This window comes from Zootoca vivipara, chromosome 8, assembly GCF_965207765.1.
Source record: "Zootoca vivipara chromosome 8, rZooViv2.hap1.1, whole genome shotgun sequence".
Classification (NCBI taxonomy): Eukaryota; Metazoa; Chordata; class Lepidosauria; order Squamata; family Lacertidae; genus Zootoca; species Zootoca vivipara.
Window position 1 is genome coordinate 60,908,184 of NC_142591.1, and position 24,858 is coordinate 60,933,041.

At 42.2% G+C, this 24,858-nt stretch overlaps 1 protein-coding gene and 1 long non-coding RNA gene across 3 annotated transcripts in view; one reads left to right on the forward strand and one right to left on the reverse strand.

The window, feature by feature from the left end:
* Nucleotides 1-289: 289 nt before the first annotated feature.
* LOC118089830 (uncharacterized) lies at nt 290-4,214 on the reverse strand. The gene is made up of 2 exons (XR_004693189.3): nt 4,048-4,214; nt 290-1,022 (listed from the first exon to the last, which is right to left on the reverse strand). It is a non-coding gene; the product is annotated as an uncharacterized LOC118089830 (long non-coding RNA).
* A 227-nt stretch (nt 4,215-4,441) lies between these two features.
* Nucleotides 4,442-24,858, forward strand: part of WWP1 (WW domain containing E3 ubiquitin protein ligase 1) — a 52,773-nt gene continuing 32,356 nt past the window's right edge. For both annotated transcript variants that reach the window (XM_035124821.3, XM_035124822.3), the window contains exons 1-5: nt 4,442-4,583; nt 16,349-16,439; nt 21,208-21,349; nt 23,137-23,261; nt 24,699-24,836. In XM_035124821.3, coding sequence (XP_034980712.1) covers nt 16,370-16,439; nt 21,208-21,349; nt 23,137-23,261; nt 24,699-24,836 — 475 coding nt within the window. In that variant the 5' untranslated portion in view covers nt 4,442-4,583; nt 16,349-16,369. The remainder of the gene's footprint in view (nt 4,584-16,348; nt 16,440-21,207; nt 21,350-23,136; nt 23,262-24,698; nt 24,837-24,858) is intronic.

Consider the following 24,858-nt stretch of genomic DNA (forward strand, 5'->3'; position numbering starts at 1 on the left):
ATACTCGTACCAAAACCCCACAATGGCATAACACACAATTGTGCCAGAATCGGTGTTATACGATCTTCCGGTTATGTACCCTCTGAACAGCATTATTAATCATTATTGTTTGCATTTATGCCTCACCATATGGGCAAAGCAGTTCACAAGGCAAAATTCTGTATACAAAACAACTTCGTGCTGGAGCTGTGTGGAAAGGGAGAGGCTAAATATTTGATTCAGGATAACTGAGCTCTCATTCTGTTCTGCTGTTCTGTTGTAGTATAAGCAAACAATGGCCAATTCAGGGTAGAGCGATGAGATAACTTTACTATGGGCAATAGAATCAAAAACATCTCTAAGAGGCATTTATTAAGGCATTTATTTTCTAGAAAATACTTTTGGACAAAACAGGATCTTATTTCTATGTAAATCTGATGCCGGGAAGAGAAAGACTGACAATGTAAAGAGAACTGACAACAGTAATTTTGTAGCAGGAGAGGACTGGAAATACCAGGGCTGATCTACCTCTCTGTCATGTGAGAATCTTAAGTTTTTTTATCCACTGATCTTTCTTCTTGTTCACCTTACAAAGCTAGAAGTTGAAGGTAACTAGGTTGGTTTATGGGGGCAGGCGTGGGGATCCAAAGGCAACACTAGCATAGCATGAGGACTAATTAGAAAACACCATAAAGAAGCAGGGGGACTGTACAGAAGACTGGCCTCTACGAAGGACTGTCTGGTATAAGCCTGGTTTAAAAAATAAGAACCAAGGGAAGCAGGGGCTTTGAAGTTGCCCCTTAGCAGTCGGCAACAGGACAGCAGACTGAGCAGTCCCAGGCATCACTAGGTCAGTTTTTCCCATGATGGTGAGATGCATTTAAATTATAGAGATTCTTTCAAATTTTATATCTATACATTAGCATAGGCACATTTTGTGCAAATCTGCTTCCTCTTTTTTTGGTGTTGTGTAGGTGCCCATGATATAATGTAGCGAGAAAGCTGTTGAGCTCACCAGAATTCTCTTCTCCAGGCTGGGTCTTCTGCCAAAAGAAAAAAGAAAAGAAAAGAAAAGAAGTGGTGGTGGTTGGTTGTGGCAGAAACAGAAAGAATATTTGTGGGCATGATGGAAAAGGCAAATCTGCAAATTGCAACAGTGTCAAGCCATAGCTATGGGTAGACATGTTGATCTAGTTGCTTACAAAGCAGGTAAGTATTTATTGCTGTTTCCTAAACAAGAGACAGTAAACAGAAACTAGATCAGCATGGAAGAGCTGAGTTGCTAAAAGAAACCACAGCTCTTTGCATGTTAATTAAGGTAAACTTGGGAATATGACAGTAATTTACTTTTATTTAGGCATGTTAGGGCTGTATGTGCAGCTGATACAGATGTGCATCAGTATGGTCATCTAGTTCTACTGAACTACACAGATGTGCCTGAGTATGCTCATCCCATAGGAGCATAATCACACATGCATCAAAATATTATTAGATATGGATCAGGACCACAATGTGCAAGGAAAACAGAACACTAATCTGAATACTGTTTAGCCTTTGGGACAGTGTATATGATCAATTTATAACCATAAATGCATGCCGCTTTATTCTGCTGTTATTCTGCTTGTTTTCTTTCTCTTTTTAAAAAATACCTGCTTGCTTTAATTATTTGCAATTTATCTTGATGCTGTTTTAATATTTGTTCTTATGCTATTTGGAGATTAATTGGTCAAAAGGCTGAGCATGTGTATGACATGACTAGGTGCTTTCCCATCATTTCTGTTTTCACATTAATTGGAAAAATGTAGTCTAAACAGATGCATTTGTTAACATGCCTGACATAGTTTTGGTTGGTTTGCTTTAAGCATGGATCAGGTGATCCACGAGTCTAAGAAAGGGAAAGGACCTTAATCTGCCTTATCAGATGACATGAACTGCAATTATGCCATAATAAATGTCTTATAACTTATTTTAAGTGCCACAAATCTCTTTGTTGTTTTTGCTGCAACAAAATAGCAGGCTGCCTCTCTGGAAATCTAGTTCAAGAAATATTTTAATCAGAGGCACCTTTTTAACTGATTCATCCAACTGATATAGCTTGCAGCCCTACTCTAGTGTAAACAGTGGGGTCAAAAGATCATGAAATGAAAAGAGTAGTATTGGCTTATCTGAAACTTGTAGGGCATTACCACTACTACTAACTTTTCTTCTTTTCTTTTGGGTGCATGCATATACACATATTGTTTGTGCCTTATGTAAAGGTAAAGGTAAAGGTAAAGGTAAAGGCCATTAGGTCCAGTTGCAGACAACTCTGGTGTTGCGGCGCTCATCTCGCTTTACTGGCCGAGGGAGCCGGCGTACAGCTTCCGGGTCATGTGGCCAGCATGACTAAGCCGCTTCTGGGGAACCAGAGCAGCACACAGAAACACTATTTACTTTCCCGCTGGAGCAGTACCTATTTATCTACTTGCACTTTGACATTCTTTCGAACTGCTAGGTTGGCAGGAGCAGGAACTGAGCAACGGGAGCTCACTCCGTTTCTCTTAACTTAAAAAAAGTTGGGCTAAGGTTAAGCTTCTCCATGCCATTTTCTTATGCTTCATGTAAAAAATAAAAATCTGTTGAAAACTACTTTTCAGAGAACTTAATATGCTATATTTTATCCTGTGTGTTGTTCAGAATTCTGAAATACACATAGGCCCTGCTATCCAAATGCTTGTTATACAAAAAAATCACTTATCCAAACACAAGGAATTAGTACCTCAACCTTGCTATACACACTGCAGATTCATATATCCAAACAGCCAGAGCTGCATGCAGTACTGTAAAATCAAATAAGTGCTGGTGGTGCCATACTGGAGAGCTGTATGAGTCTAGGGTTGCCATACGTCCGGAATTTTCTGGACATAGCCAGGAAATGTATCTGGATTTTAACCTTTTGAAATATGACAACCCTCTATGAGTCATACACTATGCCCACTAAGCCAGACTGCTACTCTCAGGTGTGATGGAAGTCACTGTCCCTTTGCCAGTGCTGAAGTAAAATCCAGCTGCCCTTCCAGCCAACTCCTGCCTCGGGCAGCAAATTGTCTCGGGGCAGGCCTTGTGCACCCCCCCCCCCAAGTTGGATGATGCCTTAGTATGTTTAACATTGCAGACTTGATATGCTATACAATTAAAATTGGTTTTGCCTTGCCTCAGCAGCAAACAAGGAAACAAACCGGAGGCCTCCCTTTTCCCTCCTGCATGCCCGCCAGCTGTGCCCCGTCAACCATATGGCTGGCGGGCATGCAGCTCGCCTCCCAAGCCTCCGCAGCAGGAGAGCGATCCCCACAGTCTTAGGATGGAAGCTGCGCCCCGCCAACTATATGGCTGACAGATGTACAGCTTCCTTCCCAAGCCCCCACGGGAGGAGAGCAATCCTCGCAGAGGATTGGGAAAAGGTCGAAAACTCTGGGGAATGGGGTGCCGGAGGGATCTTTGCACCACGGCGCCGGATATGCTTAAGATGGGCCTGCTCTCAGGTAAGTGAACATGGGCATGAACAAGGCCGGCCCACCCATGAGGGAAGGTGTGACAACTGCCTCAGGCGGCAAGACCCACAATCCTCAGGCGGCAAGACCCACAATCCTCAGGCGGCAGGACCCACAATCCTGCTGTATATTTTTACAACCCCCTTGTTTCTGATGCAGATCTTCACTTCTACCCGTTTTGCCTCATTGGCTGATAAGCCACAAACTTGCTCAGGTTACTCCATTCACGGCACAGAGAGGCTTGTTGAACAGGCGAGCCCTAGAAGCTTATATATATATATATGCACAAAACTGCACATATATATATATATATATATATATATATATATATATATATATTATTTTTCTATTTTTCTATCTAAAAACTTAGTCGTGTCCTCTTGAGCAACTCTAAAAAAAACCCACTCGCCCAGCTTTTCCAGTTAATTCGGTATAATACTCCCCCTCCCACCCGTCTTGTTTTCTCTCCCACTTGGTTCAGCCCGGGCTAACGGCGCGCCTCTATGAAGACATTCGTCCTCAGTTCCCACCCCCTTACTTTTCTCAGCCAGTGGTTCAGCCCGGGACCTCCGCTCGCCGGCGGAGACCGGTACTACCGTAAATCAAACTGCTGCTCTTTGCTCCGACAAGTTCCATCTCCTCAGCTCCTTTGCGTAGTAGGGCTTGAAGCGCGATGTGCGCGCGTGCGCAGGGCGCCCCGCCCCGCCCCCTTCTCCTCACGCCGCTTCAGTCGCGTTTGGGTTGCCTCGCGCCGGATCCTCCTCCTCCCTCCCTCCCTCCCTCCCTCTCCACCTCGACGGTTGGGGCGCGCGCCGCCAGTGGCAGGCGGGAGACGGCGCGCGCGCGCGATCTCTCTGTCTGTTTTCTGTGAGCAGGAGGAGGAGAGCCTCCAATGCCGCTGCTGTGAGATGGCATCGTTTTGTTGCGCTGTGGCGGCAGCGGCGTTAGTGGCAGCGGCGTTTGGGAGCGGTGCCGAGGGCTGAGGCGGCGGCTGGCGTGGACGGGGAAGGACCACCCTCGGCCACAGCGAGGCGGCGGCGGCGGCACCACAACGCAGCTGGGCTCAGAGCCACGGTAAGGCAGGCACCGAAAAGCAGCCAGCTTGACTGGACTGACAAATACTGTAAACAGGCTGCGCAGCCAACGCCAGCTCTTCTCGGTCGGTTCCTGGCGGTGGTGGCCTGACGGAGACTCTAAGCGTCGTGGGGCCCCTGCGAGTTGGGGGGGTGCATTTCTCGCCCCCTTTGGGGGAGGGGGGGCTCGCTTTAGTGGGTGGGAGGAAAGGGTGCGAAACAGAGTCTCTTCCCCCCCCCCCCGTCGCACGCACCCACCCACCCCTTCTCTCTCTCTCTGCCGGGCCCTCCTGCTGGTTCGGGGGGTGGGGGCAACGTGGAAGGCGAAGGGTGCCCCGTGTCTTCTTGCTTTGCCTGCCTCCCCCTTCCAACCCTTTTGCTACTCTTGCCCTGGTGTCACCTTGTTTATTCATTTCATGGATCTTTAACTGCCTGGCAGGGGCGGGGTAAGGCAGGCCGTGGGAGATGGGCCAGCTTGAGCCTTGAACCCTGTTAGCAGCGCTGAGTGGATTGGCAGAGCCGTCAGCGCCCTGGGAAGCAGTCCCGGCAGGGCGGCCCCCTGTCTCTCGATCCAAAGGGGGAGGAGAATATTAGTTACATTTTGATTGCTGTTTACCTTCGTTCTTGGAAAGGGGGTAGAGGAAGAAGGAAGAGGCACTCTCACTTTGGGATGACCTACTGTGACTCTGCAGCCTGTCATTTTCTCTCTCTCCCCCCCCCAAACCAGCTTCGTCCTATCACCCTCCCCCTTCTTGCCCAAAATACTGCACAACATTGCTTTTCTCTAATGCTGCAAAGGGGATGGAAGGCCTGCGACGGTTGATCATACCTTCCTACCAGAATACTGCATATTCCACCACGTATCTGAAATAATATTGTTTGCAGCTGGATTCTGTGCTTGCTTGGTTGAAAGTTAAGTTGCACTGAATCTGATGTGACTTGCTTCCAAGTAAGTGAGTATATGATGTAGCCTTAAAGAATGCTAATAATAAAAAGATAGTGTTATGCAATAGGACGGTAATGGGACTCTTCAGAAACTCGATCAGAACAAGGAAGGTCCTGCATAATAGAGGCTTACAATACTTCAGTGTTGAGGTGATGTGACAGTGTCTACTCTAAGTGTTATGCAACTGAACGCTCCCAAAATGTTAACAACTCTACTAGTTGTTGCAACTGCGGGAGGCAGTGCAAGACAGGAGTGCCTGGCGTGCTCTGGTCCATGGGGTCACGAAGAGTCGGACACGACTAAACGACTAAACAACAACAGTTGTTACAATTAGTGCTCAAGTACTGTGTGTTTGTAAATCTACATGGCTGAATGCGCACTGTTGAGTATTTTATTTTTAAGTTTCTAGTATGAATCAAAGATATCCTGTTTTTCTATTACGAACTCAAGGGTTTCTAGGGTATTCATGAGACACCAGCCATACTCAGACATGTTTTTAGTACAGTTGCTGCACTACCGGTATGTGCCTTAGCAGGGCTGTCTCAAGCAGGTCGGGCGCGGTGGTGCAGAGATCGCTCCGGCGCCCCCGCCCTGGTGGACAGGTGCAGTGCGCAGCATGGCTTCCGTGCGGCTTTGCCGCGCAGCACCCGCCTGCCAGCCCAGCCCCCTGGCGCCTCATGCCACCGAGACTACCCCTGGAGCCGGGCCTGTGCCTTAGATCATGGCTTGAGACCCAAATACATGTTCAGATGTTGCTTTTTTGACATGCTGGTGTTCTACAGCAGTAGCTTTCTTCAGATTCAGCACCCATCTTTAACCCCAACATGCAATATGGAATCATTTTTTATTTGGACTTTCTAGGACATATTCACACACCACACTAAACAAAGGTTTTGCACAACACATGAGCCACAGTGAACCTCAGATTTGAGTGCTCCCCTATTTTCTTCCCACATGGCCAGGAGAATTTGGGAAGCTTTTCCTTTTGGTTTCCTTTAACTATTACTTTACATTTTGTCTAAATGGTTGTCGTTTAGTAGTGTCCGACTCTTCGTGACCCCATGGACCAGAGCACGCCTGTTTTCCACTGCCTCCCGCAGTTTGGTCAAACTCATGTTGGTAGCTTCAAAAACACTGTCCATCTCTAAATGGTAGATCATAGTTTGACACTAACAGTGGTCAGTTTAAATAAGAATAATTATTTCCAGTTCTGGCAAAATAAGAAGTCACATTTGTAGGAAACAGGAAATAAGTTTCCCTAGTCTTTCTATTCCATCTGTGTGGGAGGAGGAAATGGAAGAAGGGGAGTGGGAGCCCAAGGTTTGCTTCTTTTTGTGCATGTCATTCTAAACCATGGTTTAGCACAGGATGGGAAGCCTTTTTATTTCCTGCCACATTCCTTTGGAAATGCTAGAGACAAAAGTGTTCAAGATTGAGTGATCCAGAAAAAAGACTGCCCTGCTTCATTTTTCAGGCCTCTTCAGGTCTACTCAGAAGTAAGCCTCATTGGATTTGATTGGTTGATCTCAAGTATACTGTATAGAGGTTTTTTAAACATACAACAAACTAATAAAGCACTGTTCTGGATACTAATTTCTCTCCAATTTTAGTATGCCCCCCACCCATTCACAAGTTTGGCAGAAGCTTACTATTTTTTCCTCAAACAGCTGGGGAAAAAAAACTTAATTTCTCCAAACCATATAATCAGAAAGAAGAGGTGAGGGAGAACATCAATCATTTTTTCTCAAGTAAAATACTCCCCTTCCACTTGCTCAGGAGCTACATGGAAAGATCAGGAAAATGCTTCTTTAAACACCCAGGAAAATTAAGGAGTAGATAAGAAGGAAGCAACTCTTTGGGGATGGAAGAATAGAGTATTTGGGTCAGGGATTACATGTCTGGGTCCAGGACAGAAAATGCCTCTGTGAATGACTTGTGCTGGAGAATGGGCATGGGGGGAGCACAATCTCCTTAGTTCTGGACCTCTCAGTGGCTTTTTATATGATTGACCATAGTATCCTTTTGAGCTGTCTATCTCAGATGTCACTTGAGGACACTGTTCCTGTGTGGGGGTTACATTTCAGAAGATGGTGCTGGAGGACTTCTGTTCCACTTATTGTCCTTTATTCCTCATGGTCCTTTTTTATTTCCCATACTTTTTAACGTACATGAAACTACTAGTGAGGTCATGTAGCTCCATCTCTCTTTTCCACATTCTTATCCTAAGGAAACCCTGAACACATATCTGGGGGCAGTGTTTGGGTAGATGAGGTTAAACGACAAGACAAAAGCGCTGTGAGTTGGGGAAAATTACACATCCAGTTGGCGTTCTATTTCCCCTAAGGGGCCAAGTGAACATTTTGGGAGTGCTCCTGGACTTGGTGCTATCTGTGGAGGCACATGTAACATTGGTGGCCCATGTGTTTTAACTAGTTTGAGCTGTTTTGTCTTATCCAGAGGAGGCAGATCTTGCCTCAGTGACATTTGTGTTGGTTACATTCAGGTTGGATTACTTGAATGCACTCTGCATGGAGCTTCTCTTAAAGATGATACAGTAGTTTCAATTACTGCAGCACTATGTGGTAGCAAGAACACTTCTAGGAGTCAAGCGTTCTTATCTTATTACAGCGATAGTTACACTACCTGCCTGTTCACTTCTGGGCCCAATTTAAGGTGATGGTGTTTAAAATAGTAAAGACTTTGGGTTTAGGCTGTCAGAAGGACTGCCTACATTAATACGTACCTGCTAGAAACCTGAGATTGACATCCGAGGCCCTTCTCTGTGGTCCACTGATAAAAATGGTCAGGTTGTTGAGTACAAACCCCATATTTCTGAAATGCCGTTTCTGAGGGAATTCATATGGCTCCATCTCTGCTGATCTTCAGGGAAACCCTTGGTTGTTTTTGTTTTAATTTGGTCAGTATTTGGATGATTTTAGGGTTTTATCCAATGCTGTTACCGTATTTTTGTGTTAATTGGTTTTACTGCTACTTTAAATGTTGGATTTTTAATGAATAGCATTGATTTGTTGGGAAAGTATACACACTAAAAGATGAAGTAGAAACATGCTGTAGCAGTCACAATGCCTTCTTCCACATGACTAATAGAGTTCCTTTACATTTGGTCTCTTCATATCTGCTTTTTCTGTTAAAGCTAACCCCTAAAAATAAATGGTGGTGGCATGATTACTTTTGGATTACAACACTTTGGGTTATAACACAAGGAACTGAAGACCAATGTTCTGCAATAGGGAACTGGATCTGAATCCTTATGTCTTCTAACCGTGCCCCCCAGCCAAATGCAACAGGTGGATGGGGCTGTCCTCTGCCAATCACCTGACTTCACAATGACATTGGGTGACAATGACAATGGCTTTGAAAAGGCAGGTATGCTTCAGATGCCAGGTGTGCAGATGATTGATGGGGCTTAAAAACTCATTTTGGCCCATCTACCTTTTTATCAGCTCACACCTGACATCATATAGGACATCATGTGATTGGCAGGTGAGCATGGCTTAGCCAAAGTGGCCCAGAGGTTTCTTTAGCCATGTTCTACAATGTGTGTAACATGCAATATTCCTTTTAGGCACGGTCTAGCCAAAGTTAAGCACCTAAGATTGCAGTATTATGCATACTTTGGAGTTTTAAGCATAATTTGATTTACTTCCATAGCATGCATAGGAGCAGATTGTAAGTCACATTGATTTAAACAAAAGAGATTTAAGTATGCTCAGACCCGTGGGATTTGTAGCCCCTGTCTTCACTTGAGTAACAGCATAAACTTGGTGCTTAAGATGATCCTCTAAATAAAGTGGTTAAAGTGTTAATCTTTCAGTTTCTGCTTAAAAAATGAGAAAGAGCTGAGTGTGTACACAGGTAGGGGACAGTTAGAACAGGGCTACCGGTAGGCAACCTCAGGCTCAGGCCAAACATTGCCTTCCAGACTTGTTGCAGGCCACACCCCATCTCCCCACACCACACCTTTTGCTTTACCATATTGCTTTATATTTGAGTGTTTTACCATATTGCTTTATATTTGAGTGTTTTTGCCTTGCTGAAATGTGTCCTTTGCCTCTGATAATGACTCTTGCTTGCCTGGATAGAGAATAGAGAGGGGTATGTAAATGTGCATGGAAATAATCCTATCATACAAAGGTGAAATGTTCACTGCTTTTGCATGCCCAGAAGGGAGTGAGGTCCTCTGCCTGAAAAAGGTACCATCCATCCCTGAGTTAGTGGTTAAGTGAGTTCTCATGTTATTGCTGTTTAGGTGTAATGGAGAAGTGGAAACTGTGAGTAAGGTAATGCGATGTGTCCTGTGGGTTCATCTTATAGCATGGTGGATAAAAATCAATGTTTGATATACTTGGGTTTTAAAAGTCATTTATTAAGAATTTCTGTTAAAATAAATTGGTTAAAATGAAACCTTCCAAGTTAAACTCCACTATTCTTAACTAGTAGCAGCTGGTGGAGTGGGACAGTTTAGCTTGCTTACCTGGAGGTTGCTTCTGAGCACCAACAGGAGGGATGAGGCAGTGGGCACAGTGAAGGTGAGGCAAATTAACTCTGCTGCTGCATCCACATCATACCCACCTTCCTGCTCCTTACTTTGTGTTAGGAAGTCAGGTAAGCAATGCCACTCTATTCCACTGCTGCTGCTGCTTCTCAAATTTGAATTGGTTAGCTGCCTGGTTCATTCACATGTAATAATGGTTTAGTGCTCTGTGGATGAGTCTCCAAAAGATCGCGTGAAGTATAGGACTCATGCTCCACATTCCTTCTCCTGTGGTACGGCTAGGAGGAAGACTTCTGCTCTGTTCAGTTATGCTTTCAATGGCTAAGTGTTGCATATAAAACAGGGTTCGTGGCTTAAAACAAAGGACAGTTAAAACAAGTCAATTTCATAACTCATAATTAGCTGAATTTAACTAATGAATTTATTTGATTATGTTTGGTTATTTAAAAATTCTGGAGAGCAATCTTGGTTTTTAAAAAATCGCAGGATAACAGATCATTGTGATCCAAAGAAAATATTACTAGCTTATTTAAAGTAATATGTTGAGAAAGATGATTTAGATATACTGCTGAGGAGGGTCCTATTTGGAACTGATCCTCCATCCTGGGATGGAGCTGAGAAAGCTGATGAAAATTTAAGTGGACAAGACATAGCATTAGTGGGACATGGTTATCTCTGGCTGAATATAAACTGTATAAAAGGGACAGGGAATGACATACTGGAGGTGGTGTCACTCTGGACATCAAAGAGGACATTCAGTCCAGCAAGCTAGAAATCCCTGAAGGGGCAGACCCTTCCACAGAACTCTTGTGGTTGGTGATACTGGGCCACTTAGTAATTTAGTACAAAACATACTACTGTATTACTCCCCTGATCAAAATGCTTCAGGATATATTGAGATGAAGAATAAAATCAAGGAAGCATCCTAAGGATTCAGATGTTGTAGTGATGAGTGACATATATTACCCATAGACTGGCTCTGTATGTGTTCCAGTCATGACTAAGAGGTAAAATTTCTATATAGAGGCAGCCCCCTGTTTATGCAAATTCTAAACGTGCATGACTGCATATTGCGCCAAATCCAGAAATACTTTAGTAACTGAAGTATAGGGGAACTGTTGGGCCCTTGGATGAATAGGGAGTCAAAGGTATACTAAAGAAGGATAAGGAGATTCTAGAGAAGCTGAATTACTTCTTTGCATCTGTCAGTGGAAGATAAAGGGTGGATCCTAGTGCAGGGGTCTTCAAACTAAGGCCTGCAGGCCAGATCCTGTCCACCAGCCTCCTAAACTCGGCCCGCCCAAGATGCATGAGTACTGGCAAGGAGAATGTCCAGATATTACTGACGAAAAAAAGAGGAGGCAACACGTCGACCAATTCCACGGGTGAAATATATCTGTTTTTATCTTTGCAAAATATAACAACATGCGAGACAGTGATCCAAGGTAATCATACTGTTTCGGTTTTGGTCTTCTTCAGTTTTTTAACTTAGCGTTTGTATGCAATCTGCGGAACAGCGGTCATACACATATGTAACCCCTGCTCTTCATTAGCACAGATATTACTGACGGCACGGCTGTGCTGATACTAAGCTTTGGCAGCGCTTTAGTGCCCTTGCGCATGCAGAAAGCGAGGAAAAGCCGCGAGACAAAACAAGCACAGTGGGCAAAAGTAGAGCTGAGCCTTTGTGGTGGGAGGAGGATAATATGGTGGCCTGGTTGGTCCTTTCGGCATTTGCGCACTGTAGTGTTTGTGTATTCTGGCTGTGCGGTGGCGTCAGCGGCTCCGGGGGAGGAGGGGAAGATGGTGTCCTCCTCGTTGGAGCAGAAACTGTCCTGCTTGGAGGCCAAGCTGAAGCAGAAGAACAAGGAAGCCTGGATGTGCATCGACCTCAACTTGGAGATCAGTCTGACCCGGGCTTGGCCTAGTAAGGGAGGCTTGAGGGGAGAAACGGTGGGGTAGTGGCAGCGGCGGTGGCAGCAGCAGCACAGGAGGCTCTGTGGAAGGGCGCCCCCTGCTTGGGTGACAGACATGGGCTTGCCTGGCACGAGATGTGCCTGCCAGGTCCCCCTGCCCGGAGGGAGGTGCGCATGTGCTTGGAGAGGTGGAGGCGAAGGCAGGGCTCCAGCTCCACTCTGCCCAGCCGGGCTGCTCCTGCTTTTCCTGGGGACCACCACCACTGCCTGGCCGCCACCGCCGTGTCTTCCCCTCTGAAGCACCTAAAGTTTCTTCTCCCCAGCGGAACCGCCAGGGGACTCGGCCATGGTGGGAAGCCTTGCCACACGTGGCAAGGCACCCTCGCCGTCCTCTGCCGGGCTGTGTGGCCAGCGGTGCCCTCTCCTCTCCAGAGCCCACATGCCTTCATCCAGCATGGTGGCTCATCCATGGCTCCGGACACTGCTGCCTAGGGCTGGCCGTTCCTCTGGCTGCTTCTAGTCACAGCTGCCGCCTTATCGTTGGCCAAGCCCCGCTCGCGAAGTTGCTCTGAAGTCAAGAAGCTCAGTGTGGCCAAATGTTTCAGACAGAGCGAGACTCCCAGTCACGAAATCAACGGTGAGGGGCGGCAGGGAGTTAGGGGGTGGAGTAGCTATGGGGTACCACCTTTGGGTCACTTTCTGCGGGGTGGGGGGGAAGTAGAAGCCTTCTTTGTCGTCAGTTCTGGAGAGCTCAGGGTTTAATTTTATTATATTTCACGACTCTCACTCTACCAAGACTTTTTCGGGGGGGGGGGGGGAAGCTGTTGCTTTTCTCTCTCTTCTCTCTGAGGTTTTGCTAAGAGCTTTTAGCTGGCAACTGGTGTCCTTGGACACCCCAGGGGCTTTACTTGCCTCCTTCTCTCTCTCGGACCTCAAACTCGCATGGCAGCCTCCTGGAGCTCAGGAGGTGCTTGTATCACCAACGATAGAATTGGGGAATGGTGATTTGTGTACAGGAGAAAGATTTGTCCCCAGTTCTCTCTCATTCTTTCTCAAGTTGTTGCTTGTGTGAGGCGGGTGGTGTGTGGCAATGGCCATGGGGGGAGAGCTGGGGGGAAATCTCCTGTGAACAAATTGGCAAAAAGCTGTAGCCTTTTATTGCAACCCCCAACACACACACACACACACACACACACACACACACACACACACACACACACACTTTAATTGTAGTTGATTTGCAGGGAACCTGGGTTCCTGAGTTTTCCAAACACACTTTTCAAAAGAGTCCTGGATTCCAGACATCTCATTCTTTCTTTAAACAACTTTAGTTTCGGCACAGTTGAAAAGTTTATGTTGATTAAAATCGTTCTTCATTTTTAACATTGTATTGTTTTTCCTGTTTTTTGTGCACTACAAATAAAATCTATGCAGTGTGCATAGGAATTTGTTCATATTTTTTTCAAACTATAGTCCGGCCCCCCAACAGTGTCTGAGGGACAGTGAACTGGCCCCCTGTTTTAAAAGTTTGAGGACCTCTGTCCTAGTGCCTGAACTAACACTTACAGGAAGGGAGTATGAGGAACTGAGGCTGATAGTGGTGATGAGAGATGACGTTCTGCACAAAATAAAAAGTCGTGTAAATCATTTAAAGATGCATTTAAATGCATTTAAATGTAAATCATGCAATGCAGGAATCTTTCACCCAACATGGAGCTCGAGCCCACAACCCAGAGATTAAGAGGCTTATGCTCTACTGACTGAGCTATCCCAGGGTTTCATCTGACAACCAAGAATATAAGAGCTTGCTGGTCCATCTATTACAGCATCCTGTTCTCTTTCAGAAACATTACTACTTCCAACTGTGGAGTCATAGTATCGCCATCATGGCTAGTAACCATTGATAGTCCTTTCCTCCATGAACTTGTCTTTTAAAACCATCACTGCCTCCTGTGGGAGTGAGTTCCATAGTTTAACTGTGCTCTACATTAATAAGTAATTCCCTTTATCTGTTCTGTATCTTCCAACAGTGAGCTTCATTGGATGTTCACAAATTCTAGTGAGAATTCACAAATTATGAGAGAGGGAGAAAAAACTAATTTATTTTCAATTTCTCCATGCCATGCATAACTTAATGAACTTCTATCACCCCAAAAATAAAATGTCCCAAATGCTGCAACCTTTCTTCATAGGGGAGTTGTTCCACTCTCTTGATCATTTTGGTTGGTACTTTTCTTAACTTTCCCCATATCTATAATATTCTTTTTAGGTGTGGAAACCAAAACTGTATACACTATTACAGATGCAGTTGCACCATAGATTTGTATAACTGCATTATGATATCATCAGTTTTATTTTCCTAATGAATCCCTAGCATGGAATTTGACCTTTTCACTGCTTCTGCACACTGGGTCTACCTCTTCATCAAACTGTCTACTGGGACCATAAGGTCTTGTTTCTGGTCCGTCATGACCTGTCACAGACCCCATGAGTATGTATGTGAAATTAAGATTTTTTGCTCCAACATGCATGTGTTACATAAAGCATTAAACTTGCAATTCAGTCAGTTTGGAGAGGTATTTTTGGAGCTCTTTGCAATCTCTTCTTTGCTTTAATAACCCTGAACAATTTAGTTCATTAGAAAACTTGTCCACCTTCCCACTCAGTCCTAACTCTACATCATCATCACCATCACCATCACCATCACCATCACCATCACCATCACCACTTTTGATACCTTTTTCATGATCAAACTGAACATCTTCCCCTTTTGCATTAATGAGTGCCAACTGTTTATCTTTCCTTGATTCACTGTTGCTCTATTATTTAGGTACCCATACATTTTAGGCAATCTTTAAATCATTAACTTACCATACCATTTACCTTAGTTTCTGTGTTTTGTAATTACATTTAGTTTTGTATTTATTTAAAACATTCCTTGCCCACTCTTCATTGCCAAAGCCTTTCTGTATAATTCTAGTAACTAGACATAAGTGCCCAAAACATTGCTATTTGTCTGCTTTTAATTTTATTTAGATGCATGTGGTTATAGAAAGATGGTAAATTCTCACTGTTTTTAATTGGGATAGATTGTCAAGCATAGATTTAGCATAGTCTTTTTTTAGAATATGGCCCAGCAACTGGAGAAGGTCAAGGGCAGAGAGCAGGGTAGTGAACAGTCTTGGGAAGCCACCAGGTGAATTTTGGAAAATATTGGGAGGGTGAAGTTGAAATAGGTCTGTTAAGCAACTGTGGTTAATTGCTCAGATATTGTAGTAAAAAAAACAACCCTAAGGCTTATATAGATGGAGGGGTGGGGTGATTTCTGAAGTGGTTGGTTATAATTAGATAAACCAACTGCAATTGCAAATGGTTGGGATGGGGTAACTGCAGTTTCTTGTCTGGCCTGGCTCCACAGGTTTTGTTTTGTTTTAAAATTTCTTTGGTGGTAGACAGTGTAGAACTTTAAAGGGCTCTCTAAAACCCATCATTCTTGATACTCAGTTATTAGAAAGACTTGCTCTCATGGTTATCACCAAAAATTAGATGTCTGGGAAAGCTAGTTTCACAAAATCCTGTTTGTGTCTGTGGTGATATATTTATAAATGATCTGCACCAAATTTTCTTTCAGAAATGGGGAAGACTTTGTGCAGAATGTATACATGTTACAATGTAGATGTATATATTTATACTTGGCCATATTTTGAGGATCTCTTCTGATAAGCATGTGTACTGGCCATTTGTTTAATCCTATCAGTTACTGTATATCACTGCTGTGTTTATACAGCATTGTGCTGCTTAGCACATTCTTTTACTTTTTTGGGGGGGGGTGTACAGTTGTCCCTTATTCTTCTCATATCCTGTTATGTGTGTTTTCTGCAGTCCTCAACCTACCAAAATTACCTGAATTGAACATAGTATCTGGAATCAAAAGTACTGTATGTGTAGAACCTAAGGGGCACTACAGGCCTCAGTACTGCTTCTACCTGCTGAAAATCTGTTCCTGAAAGTTTTATGTAGTGTGGGGTTGTGCAAGTGTTTGGCTCTTGTGTTTGTTTTTAATATTAGACTGTCAGATGCTCCTGGAAAGTTCAGAAGCAGGGCATGGGGGATATAGGAGGAACTCTTGAAAATGTGGTAAGATTTACTGTAAAACAAGGGTATATATTTGTATTAATAATTTGTGACATGGATATATGTGGGCAGGTGAGTTGATACACTTTTTGACAATTTGCAATTTTTTGGACAGATTTGAAAGACTGACTAAATTTAAAGTAAAATTTTGCCTTTTTATTTTAAAAGAGTTTAGTATATATTAAAGTGGCCAATGCCATTGAAACTGGTGGCTGGTGCATGTAGTCAAGATTTCTTTCTTACTTTTTTAATAGGCTGAAGTTGTACCCTCTGACATGGCAGCAGCCTCTCCAAGATCTGGAAGCAGTAATAACTATCATGGAAGACTACAAATGCAAGTAACTAGTAAGTAAAAAAATTGCAAATCATAAACCTGATCCTTTAAATGCCCTCTTGTTAGCATAGACGTGTAATTTGCCATTATTCACCTTAGGTGAGCAGAAATTGCTTCAAGGTGACCAGTCAGTGCTGATCCAGTCCTTCTAGTTTTCTCTGTCTCTTTAAATGGAAGGTATAATTTGCACAGTGAAGTGTATTGCCATAGTTTTTCTTTGTGTCTCTGTTCCTCTCCCACTGGGAAGGGTGGGTCAAAAAATTGTATAGCTTCCCATAGTTGTTCTGTTGTGTACATACAGATTTTCAGTCTTGTACCCTGTTTCTCATATTTTAAGACATACCCATAAAATAAGCCATAGCAGGATTTTTAAGCATTCAAGGAATATAAGCCATACCCCTTGAAAATAAGCCATAGTGTGTTTTTTTTTTTTTGAGGAAAAAATAAATATAAGAGAAACACGGTAATACTAAACAAGGATGTTGGTATTTTCCATTAATGGTCTTCTGGGTTCTAAGAACAGACTTCCTTGTTACACTTATGGATATTAGTAGTAACTAACAGTACAGTGGAGTGCTCCCGTTCAGATTTCTTGCCATTCCATTTCTCTATCCTTTCTGGTTTTCTGTCTCATCCCAAGCCCCAAACGATTACATGTTCACTGAGCTTGCTCAGTCCTGTGTTTGTGGGCCACTCCCTTTATTTTTTGCACTTCTGCAAGGCTTCAGGTTCTTCCAAGTCTGCTGATGCCTCCCTCTTGTTTGTGGATGGTGTCATTTTGACTACGTAAGAAGTGGCAAACATAGAATAGGGTTACCCATTAGTATACATTTGATTGTTTAGCCACTGATTACAACAAACATATAGAACTATAAATCACAAATTTATTATACATTTGGAAAACCTAACAGAAGCATGCAAAGTCATTTTATATTAATTACCTGTGTGGTCTAAAATAATTTAAAATTATCTTCCTTAGAAAGGACAGACTTGATTCCGTAAAAAGCTTGATGAGTGTGCATTGCAGAAATGGCAGATGGAGCAATCTTTGTTTTTTCCCAGTCCATTTATGTTGTGGCTTACGTACAATGCAATTTTTCACTGAGTACGCTAGTTTTGAATTTTCAGTAAAATGGATCCCAACTGTTTCCCTCTTGCAGTACTATATAGAGAGCTTGTCTGTAAATTGTGGGGTGGATTGCCACTGTCATAAACACAAACATCTTGTGTATAGGAGTGAAGCAATTTTTCATCCAGCACTGTTGTCTGTTTATATTGAAATAATAAAATTACAGCAATAATACAATGTTTTGGTTACAGGTAGGTAGCCGTGTTGGTCTGGATCGAAGTAAAATAAAAAAATTCCTTCAGTAGCACCTTAAAGACCAACTAAGTTTTTATTTTGGTATGAGCTTTCGTGTGCATGCACACTTCTTCAGATACAGTGAAATGGAAGTTTCCAGGCACTTATGTAGAGAAGGGGTGGGGAGGGGTGGGGATGGGGAGGGGGGATCACTCAGAAGGGTGGTGGAAATGGGTGATAGCTGTCTATGTTTAATAGCTGTCTATTGGCTATACCTGTTACTGCTGAAGAAACTGCAGATCTCTCATGAGTCTTACAATTTTCATGAGAAACCAGGAAAGTATAGCTTATTTAGATGGTTCAGTGGTCAGCCTTTAAACCTGAGGTTACTGGAAGATAGATCTCTTAATTAATGTAAGTGTAATAAGTGAACTTGGTATTACTTTTGTATATTTCTTTGAGAGCTTATTTAGCTGAAAAATGGCAAATATTTGTATAGCATTTTAGAATCATCCGAGAACTTCATATATATTATCTCAATAGACGCAAATGCTTTAAGTTATATTTCTGAGCTTCAAATCCAATAAGTAATTCTGCAAAGCCTCAATAGTTATTTAAAACTCTGAAACAGTAACAGTCTGAGGTGTCATTTTACCTGGCAGTGTCAGCCTACATTTATTTAGCTCTTTGGTCTCCTGAGAAGCCAAGAACAAAGCAACTTCTGAAAGGCCCAATTGGCTTGGGGCCAAATACCTTTAACTCCTTTGAGCCTTTGACTGGTAACTAACTCGATGTCATTGAAGTTCACAAATGATGTAACAAGGTATGCATGGATGGGCAGAAAATCTGGTTACATTTCCCCCCTAGTTTTAGAGATGTCCAATAATCCTTCTGCCTTCTTCCTCCCTGCCAATTTCTGCTGAATGACCCTGCATTTGAAATTTTCCATTTAAAAAAAAGCAATCTAAATTGATACAGAACAGTGGCTGAGATTATAGTTGCTTTCAGGGTTCACCAGTAGTGTAATCCTGCTGTATTTAACTCCAGCGCTGTGGGTTAAACCACAGAGTCTTGGGCTTGCCGATCAGAAGGTCGGCGGTTCGAATCCCTGCAATGGGGTGAACTCTCGTTGCTCGGTCCCAGCTCTTGCATGTTATTGGTTGCTGCGTCAATGGCTGGTGTTGATTGGCTGACGCTGTGGCAATTGGGCGGGTGATTGGCAGTTTGTTCTGGTGATGGGACAGACGAGAGGCGGATTTTTGGACGTGTGTGGATTTTCGGCAATCCCCCCTAAACAAAGCTCAACAACTCTGGGCAATCCTCCGCAAAAAACCTCAACAACTCTGTGCCATCTCCCACATTTTCTTAAATTTGAGTCCCCCCAAATAGGGGGCATTTTACACATGAGGGTGGTACGTTACTGAAGTACCGGGGTGAACATAAATACACTGTAGATACAGCATGCACATGCCCCTTAATCTATGCTAAATCAATACAGTACTAATGTTATGAATGCAGCCTTTTTTTTTTAAAAAAAAGGAGCCTGCAACACCTATTAGCTTGCTTCTCTAGATAGCATCCATGGTATATTTTATTATTGTATGTAGATTGGTTCTTCACAAACAGTGCTGTTATGTTTCTGTACTGCACTTAACTGTTTCAGTCAAGACTGAAGAAGGCAAAGCAATTTAAGCACACTTTAGAGGGAATATTGTTTGCTTAAGGCTTTATGTGAATAACAATGGTCTTCACATTTTCTGGTGTGGAAGACTGCCAAACTCTGTTGCCAATTCATTGCCATTTCTTCCGTTTATCTTTTCCGTCACCTGAATAATAAATTATGTGAAATATAGGGTAGTTTGTGTTTCTTTTTTCATCTGTACTTTCACTTATTCCATATTCTGCTCACCTTGGGCAAAGGATGAAGTACAGTATTGAGTGGATAGGAGATAGTGAATTAGATCACAGAAATTCATCTAGGAAAAGAATAAAAAGAAACTTTTCAAAAAAGAATTTTTAAATGGCATATATGATTTCAAAACTCAGGTTTTTATTCAGTTTTCTTATTTTCCTAATATAACAAAAATAGCTCAGTACGTAGTGTACAATTCAACATGATTTGGCACTATGAGAACAAGCCTAGAAGGAGCCTTGGATGTGTATATTCCTTCCTTCCCTTATGTGCTCAAAATACTTAGTCACTTCCTGATTTTTGGCAAACCAAAGTTTGTTTATATCAAAACTGGCAAACTGTAATTTGTGCTTGCTCTGCAAACCAGGATCACAGTCTGTGTTTTAATCCTGGTTTGCATGGCAAGTACAAATAATAGTTTGTCAGTCACTCCCTAGTAACAAACTTCAGATAAAGAGTGGTGACAGAAAAGAAGCAATACAAGGCCACTGAGAAACAAGAGGGAGATGAACTTTATTTCCTTAAGAACATGAGCAACTCATGTATAACTTAATTAGATCTTAGCTGGAGTTTACTTTGAAACTGAACAGCTATTGTTTAGACTAGAAGTGTATTTAAGTTTATTATCAGTTTTGACACAGTGATGCCCAGTTGATGGTGTCATGCTCAAAAATAGGTCTGGGGGAATCAAATACTACATGTTAATCCCTGTTATGTTAGTACTGAAATGGTCCATATGGGTATTGGATTCATAATAGTTTACTGAATCATTATTTTTAAAATGTCGAGTTATATAGTGCCTCTGAAGGATACAGTGGCCCTTTCCTGTTGGTTTGTTTGTATACATATCATCAGTGCTCCCCCCCCTGGGGGCACACAGGGGTACGCATCCCTAAACATTTTGTGAATCTTTGTACTTTTGTCCATTTACTGTATTTATTTCCCCCAATTTAACTATAAAATGGTGATTTTCTTGAGTCAAAATGAGAGTACTCCTAAGCATTTTTTAAAGAAAAACACACTGCATATCATAGGTATATATACCGACATTTTAAATGGGTTATGCTGAATATTAAGCCAAAGCTCTTGAGGGCCAGAAGTAGTATTCCCTGGCCTATAGCCATAAGCTAACACTTAAAATATATGCACTTTTTGCTATTCCACACCATCCCCTCTTGCCCCTGGCAGTGTTTTTGCCCTAAGATGAAAGATGAAATGTGTTCTGCTTGATTTTTTTTAACTGCCAGAAATAGGGTACTTTAACATTAGATACTTCATCTGAGGCCCTTCTCTCTATGTGTCCCCTCCAAGGAGCGGTGTGGGGGCGCCGGAGCGATCTCCGCACCACGGCGCCCGACGTGCTTGAGATGGCCCTGATTGGGGGTTGAGCTGTATGGCTATGACTCTTCACTTGTCATTGAGTACAGATTGAGTTGAACTGCTACATTTTTCAGCAGAAGCTGAGAAAGCAAACATTGTTTTTTCAATTTATTATTGAATAGATATGTTTGTCATTTTACAATATGGAATGTTTTCCAGTGGTTATAAGCAATGTTTTTGTTAGTTTCTAGTGCCAAACTGAAAAGAAAAAAGAACTGGTTTGGTGGAACTGCCATCTATACAGAACTAGTAGCGGATAGTGAAGTTAAGAAAACGTCTAAATCTAACAGTTCCTCAAATCCAAAATGGGATGAACAGTTGACTGTGTAAGTAGATCTTTTTTTCTAACTTTTATTGTGAACAACTTCCTTGCTGTGGAATAATGATTCGCTGAGATGCATTTATTATTTTACAAGATGTATATGGAGGTAACTTGCATCTTACACTTATTTCGCTTGGCACACTTGGCGAGGAAATAATTAATTAAATAGAAAGTGGGTGGGACAGGCCAAAAGAACTCCTCTGTTGTGGGCAGCAACAACTCCTCTTTGCCCCCATTCTCTTCCTTTCCATGGAGCAGCTAGAAAAAGATTGAGGAAGGTCGAAGTGAGGATGGGATGTGAAGCTGCAGGGGGAGTGCATGAGTACAAGCTGCCATATCATAGCTTTTCCTTGATTTTGCTTTTGTACATGATGGCCAGAAATGTAATCTCCATGTAAGATGTAAGTTACCTGTACCTCTTTTTAAAAACATATATTAAGTGCTTTACTTTAAGTGCTATAATATGAAATACTGTTAAATAATATAAAATACTACGGTATATTATTCAGCACCAGCAGGTGTAGTGTTTAGGACTGCTCCAAGTCTCTTGCTCTTCTTGAAAGATCTGTTTACACACAAAAATATGAGAGCCTTCACTCTGGTAAGTATTTTAGATGTTCGTATCAGAAATGAAACATTAACAGGGGAAAGAACTTACGGATAAGCAGGGCTTCCATTTTTTGACACCCCTGCCTACCCAGTATGGAATAACTAGTTATGCAAGGAATGATGTGGTCAGAGAACATTGGGTATATTCCTCCAGTTCACAGTGGCTACATAGAGATCCAAGAATAATCTATAGGTAACAAAATGTGTGGTTCCAAGAAAGATTAGGTGAGGCTATGTAGCCCAAATCAGTATGAAATTGATGATTTATGACATCAATGCCTAAGTATAAAAATCTACAGCTTGTTAAAGAACAACTTTATCTTCCTTCCCATTATGTTTCTTATTTCTTTTCTGTTTGTTTTATTATTTTTATTTGAGTTTCAAATGTTTTTGTAATTACTTTTATGTACTGTAAATGTATTTTAACACACTTAACAACAACAACAACAACAACAACTATATATAAATAACAACAACAAATTTATTATTTATACTACTACAGTGTTACTATGTATACCCTGCCTATCTGGCTGGGTTACCCAGGCACAATAAATGTAGGCTCATTCAGGTTTTTTTCTGTCCTTTCCTTTCCATAAATACAGGACTCAGTAGGCTTCTATCCATTTGCTTGTAAAAAAGTAGGCTTGCTTTCAGGATTCTGGTCTGGGAAATAAGTAGTTTGACTGTTTCACAAGCACTTGGCCCTTCTAAATATTCTTTTCACAGTGGCAATTTTCTTCACATGAATCGCTCTAGGTGCAAACTAAGCATAACTTGAAGCTGGGATATTGCATGTCTCTTCCACCTGTGTTTTCTACTATGGGATTCCAACCTGATGCAAACTGTGCCAAAACAAAATTTGTAGCTGCTGTACTGTGTAATATCCTGACTCTTGCATTTATCTGGAACTTAATTAGACTTGGGTGCCTAGGCTGGTGAGAGGTCTTCAGAGCAGTGTACAGTACTTGAATTTTTCAGTGGACGACAGTGGGGGATGGGGGGAAGAGATTCAACATTGACAAATTTGACTGTTATTAAACACAGCTGTTTAACTTCATAATGCAGATTTATGTCAAAACTCTATTTAGGCCTAGCTGTTGTTTCTATGTTGAATATGATGAAACTGATAGACTGCAATGTGCCATGATGAAAAAGGAAATGAAACTTGTTTGTTGTTTATAGGAATGTGACTCCGCAGACCACTTTGGAATTTAAAGTTTGGAGCCATCATACTTTAAAAGCTGATGCTTTGTTAGGAAAAGCCACTGTAGATCTTAGACAAGCTTTGGAAATGCATGATAGAAGATGTAAGTTTCCAATTTATTTAAATTTCATTAGTTACCCAAATCTTTATACGAAAATGTGTCTTGGTTTTTGTAATATATATGTTTAACTGCAGATGATGTTCCAATTGTTACATATATTGTAGCTATATATAAAGGCTTAAGGTTTACTTGATCTTGCATAATTTCTCCCACCCCACATAAACTGACCTTGCTGGTGACTATAGGAATGTTATGATTGATAAAACATAACCCACAAAGCAAATAGGAATGTGTATGAGCAAATCTGTGAAGGTTCATTTTAGTAGGCTGATGCGTCTTGCATGAGCAGGAACCCCATGCTAACAAGCTGTCCCCAACCACATTTTCAGAGATTTCCCATTTATAGTACAACCAGTGCTTTTTCTGGGGGGATGCAGGGGGACCCATACCCATAAACACTTTGTAAATGTTTGGCCTCATTAAGGGGCAGTATTTCAATATGAGTAGGAAAATGAGAGTGGCCCAAAATATTTTTTAAGGAAAAAAAGCACTGAGTACAACCCCACATGAAGCATCCAATATTTTACAAAAAGGTTCTGCAACTCCAAGGAGAGACTTTGCCTTCTGTTTGTAGAACTTTTGAATCCAGCCTATAACTGATTAGGCAGGTGTATATGTTTGTTTGTTGTAAGTGTACACACACACACACACACACACACACACACACACACCCCTTTCGGTGGGTGGGTGCTTATATCTACATATTGATGATGTGTAGGCACAAATAGATCCACAACTGTTAAGGAATCTGTGTGGCATAGTTTAGGATGAACTGTTCAAGGCACAGTTGTATAGTCCCTGGAAATACGTCCCAGGTGATGTAGAATGGAAAGTCTGACTTTGTGCGCTCTTCATGCCTATGGAAACCTCAGGAGTGACTCCTGCCATTTCTCCTTGGCTGGCGCACCATGAGCAAGGGAGAAATAAGGGCATGCTGGGCTGGATTGAGGGGGGTATTTGATCTATAGGGTCCAAGGATGCCCCCTATAGCTCTAGCACACCCCTACAACAGGAAGAAAACTATGTTAGCCTTGGAGTTGATGAAATGAGTTTATCTCCTATAGCAACTAATGAGAGAGAAATTGAAAAAGGTAACCCCCCCCACCACCCCAAATAACTTTAGAATTATTTAGATAAATTGCTCCTGCCACTGTCCAACTCCTGCTGTGGCTGGCAAGGCTTAGATATGACAGTACCCTGCCATAGATTCTTCCTTATGCTCTACAGTAGCATTCTTTGTTAAGCATTTATATAATGTGGAAAACCATGCTGTAGCAGTGTAATCTTAATATTTGAATCAATCATTCCAAAGAATTAAAATGAAAAGTTAAGTATTAATGCAAGCCTACTTAAAATATATATATATAGCAATTATTTTTCTATTGACTGGTTCATTGAAATATATTTTTTTTCTTATAGTAGAAAGAGTCAAAGAACAGTTGAAACTCTCACTGGAGAACAAGAGTGGCTTGGTGCAAACAGGAGAACTAATAATTGTGCTTGATGGTTTGGTGCTTGAACCAGAATCTCTCACAAACCACAGTTCACTAGTAACCAGTAAGTTAAACTGGGGAAAAGA